The 2500-nt window shown below is 50.0% G+C and overlaps 1 protein-coding gene across 1 annotated transcript in view; it reads right to left on the bottom strand.

Moving 5' to 3' along the window:
- EAH_00055340 (hypothetical protein, conserved) overlaps positions 1-1565 on the bottom strand; it is a gene marked incomplete at both ends in the record, with an annotated part of 8597 nt that extends 7032 nt beyond the window's left edge. Inside the window, one exon of the mRNA XM_013393883.1 lies at positions 117-1565. Within this exon, the coding sequence (XP_013249337.1) occupies positions 117-1565 (1449 nt within the window). The remainder of the gene's footprint in view (positions 1-116) is intronic.
- Between the last annotated feature and the right edge of the window lie 935 nt (positions 1566-2500).

Below are 2500 nucleotides of genomic sequence, written 5' to 3'. Positions count from 1 at the left end.
GCAGCACGCAGCAGCAGCACACCGATCACCAGCCTAAGCAACAGCAGAAAAAGCGGAGGCAGCAACAGCAGCAGCAGCACAAGCAGCAGCAGCAGCAGCAGCAGCAGATGAATTACTGCATGCACGCAGAATGGCAGCGGTCTCCCTTGCGCCCCTTGAAACCCAAACTGCTGCTGCTGCAGCAGCTGCAGCAGAAACTCTGTCGTATGGTGCTGCTGTAGCGGCTGAAGATGCAGCAAATGCTGCTGCTTCTGCCTCTGCTGCTGGTGCTGCTGCTGCTGTTGCTGCTGCTGCAGCAGATCGGGTCCCCCCAGCCGCAGCAGGAAGTGGCGGCACAGCAGCACCATGAGTAGCTCGCTCTTGCAGCGTCCTGCTGCTGCTGCTGCTGCTGCTGCTGCTGCTGCTTGCACAAGCTCTGTGTCCTCTAGCATGTGCTGCTGCTGCAGCACCTGCAGCAGCTGCTGCTGCAGCTGCTCCCACTCTGAAAACCTGAGGCCCCCAACAGCAGCTCGGGTGTACAGACAGCTTATTGTGTTGCAGCTTGATTGTATGCCAGCCCTTTGCCTCTGCAGCTGCTGCTTCAATCTTTGCTGCAGCTGCTGCAGCATATGCTGCTGCCGTTGTTGTTGCTGCTGCTGCTGCTGCAGGGCAGGACCCACTGCTTGCGCAGTCTGCAGCAGCAGCAACGGAGGCAGCGTCTCCACTTGCTGCAGCAGCGCAGCAGCAGCAGCACGTGCCGTTGCTCCCCGCAGCAACCCGAGTAGACTGAGGGCAGCAGCAGCTCCTGCTGCTGCAGCAGGACTCAGCTGCAGCAGTAAATTAGGGTCTTGCTGCTGCAGCAGCAGCTCGAAGTGCCGCACAAACGGCAGCTGCTGCTTCGTTTTTAAAGGCAGAGGTGCAGCAGCCAGCTGCTGCAGCACGGGGACTACGCCCTGCAGCCACAGAAAGCTAACAGAGACACCCCAATCTGCGGCTGCTGCTGCTGCTGCTGCTGCATGCTGCAGCAGCAGCAGCGCCTCATTGGAGATGCACAGCCAAAGCTTCCGGTGGTTTTCGTAGGCATCTTTAGGTGAACCCCAACGTTCTGCTGCTGCTGCTGCTGCTGCTGCTTCCGAGTTTGCTGCTGCAGCACGGAGAGACAGAAGCAGCAGCTGCTGCTTCAGGGAGACACCGGAGAAGACAAAAGTAGAGGAGACACACGACGCGCTTCCAATTCGCTCTGGGTTGCTGTCGTTGCTGCTGCTGCTGCTGCTGCTGCTGTTGCTGATGCTGGGCCTAAAGCCGTTGCCACAACCTATCAGGCTCTGCTGGTTGCTGCTGCTGCTGCTGCTATTTTTGCTGCCAGTGCTAAAGTACCTGTTGCTGCTGCTGCTCAAAGAGAAGCAACTGCTGCTGCTGATAAAGTGGTAGCTCGTGCTGCTGCTGCTCGCAGGGCAGCCAGCGCTGCCGCAGCACCTGAGGGAAGCAGCCGTAGCGGCAGCAGCAGCAGCAGGGAGGGTAGCAGTAGAAGGAGCAGGACCAGCAGCAGCAACAGCAACAGCAGCAGATGCTGCTCTCTGCAGCATCTCGTTGCAAGCCCGTGGACTGCAGCCCTTCTGTACACCAGAATATCAAGGAAGTCCTCAGCAAAAAGCAGAAAAAACAAAAAAACAAAACGCTGCTTGTACACCCGAAGGGGGGCCCCCAGGTGTATCGACAGCTCCGCAGCAGCAGCCGACAGGGGGCCCCTGAAGGACGTATAAGAGAAAGAAAGCAAATAAAAATTTTTGTAATTCAAACCGCAAAGAAATAATAAAATAATATATATTTTATATCTTGTCTTAATTATAATAAAGAAACAAGAAAGGAGTCAAACAGATTAACAACCTCTGTACCCCTCCTTTACGCATTTATAGATATCTGTATATATTTATACATATATATATAATAAATATATGCAGGTATTCAGATTAAAGCATATAAATTGAGCAGATAAAGCAAAGAGAATGCACTTAAAAAGAAAAAGAATAAAATAAAATAAATAAAATAAATATGCAAGTAAAGAAATACAAACAAACCAGGCGGAGTAAGGGCGTCTAGCTCAAATGGTAGAGCGCTCGCTTAGCATGCGAGAGGTAGAGGGATCGATACCCTCGTCGTCCACTTCTATAATAAAATGTATATTTAAATCTATTTTATTTATGTGTTGTCAGCTTTATGCACCTCTAAATCTATTACTCATATATATTTTCTATTTTATTATCTTCAGATACACAGAGCTATGTGTGGTGTATCTGGTGTTGCCTTCGGGTGTATAGGCAGCTCCACCATTAGTAAATTGCACATATATATAATACTTTTTCTCGTGTTTCAGCTATATCAATAATAAGACAATAACTAAAATTAGGGTTTGTTTATAATCTCATAACCCTTTTATAATTCTCTTTTTAAATAAAATGAAGAGCGCAATCTTTGTTTAAAACATTTTGAGGTGTACATACACCTCAAAGTGCGCCTTTTG

This window comes from Eimeria acervulina, genomic scaffold, assembly GCF_000499425.1.
Source record: "Eimeria acervulina Houghton genomic scaffold, Eah_scaff1092, whole genome shotgun sequence".
Classification (NCBI taxonomy): Eukaryota; Apicomplexa; class Conoidasida; order Eucoccidiorida; family Eimeriidae; genus Eimeria; species Eimeria acervulina.
This window is presented reverse-complemented; position numbering and strand designations above follow the sequence as displayed.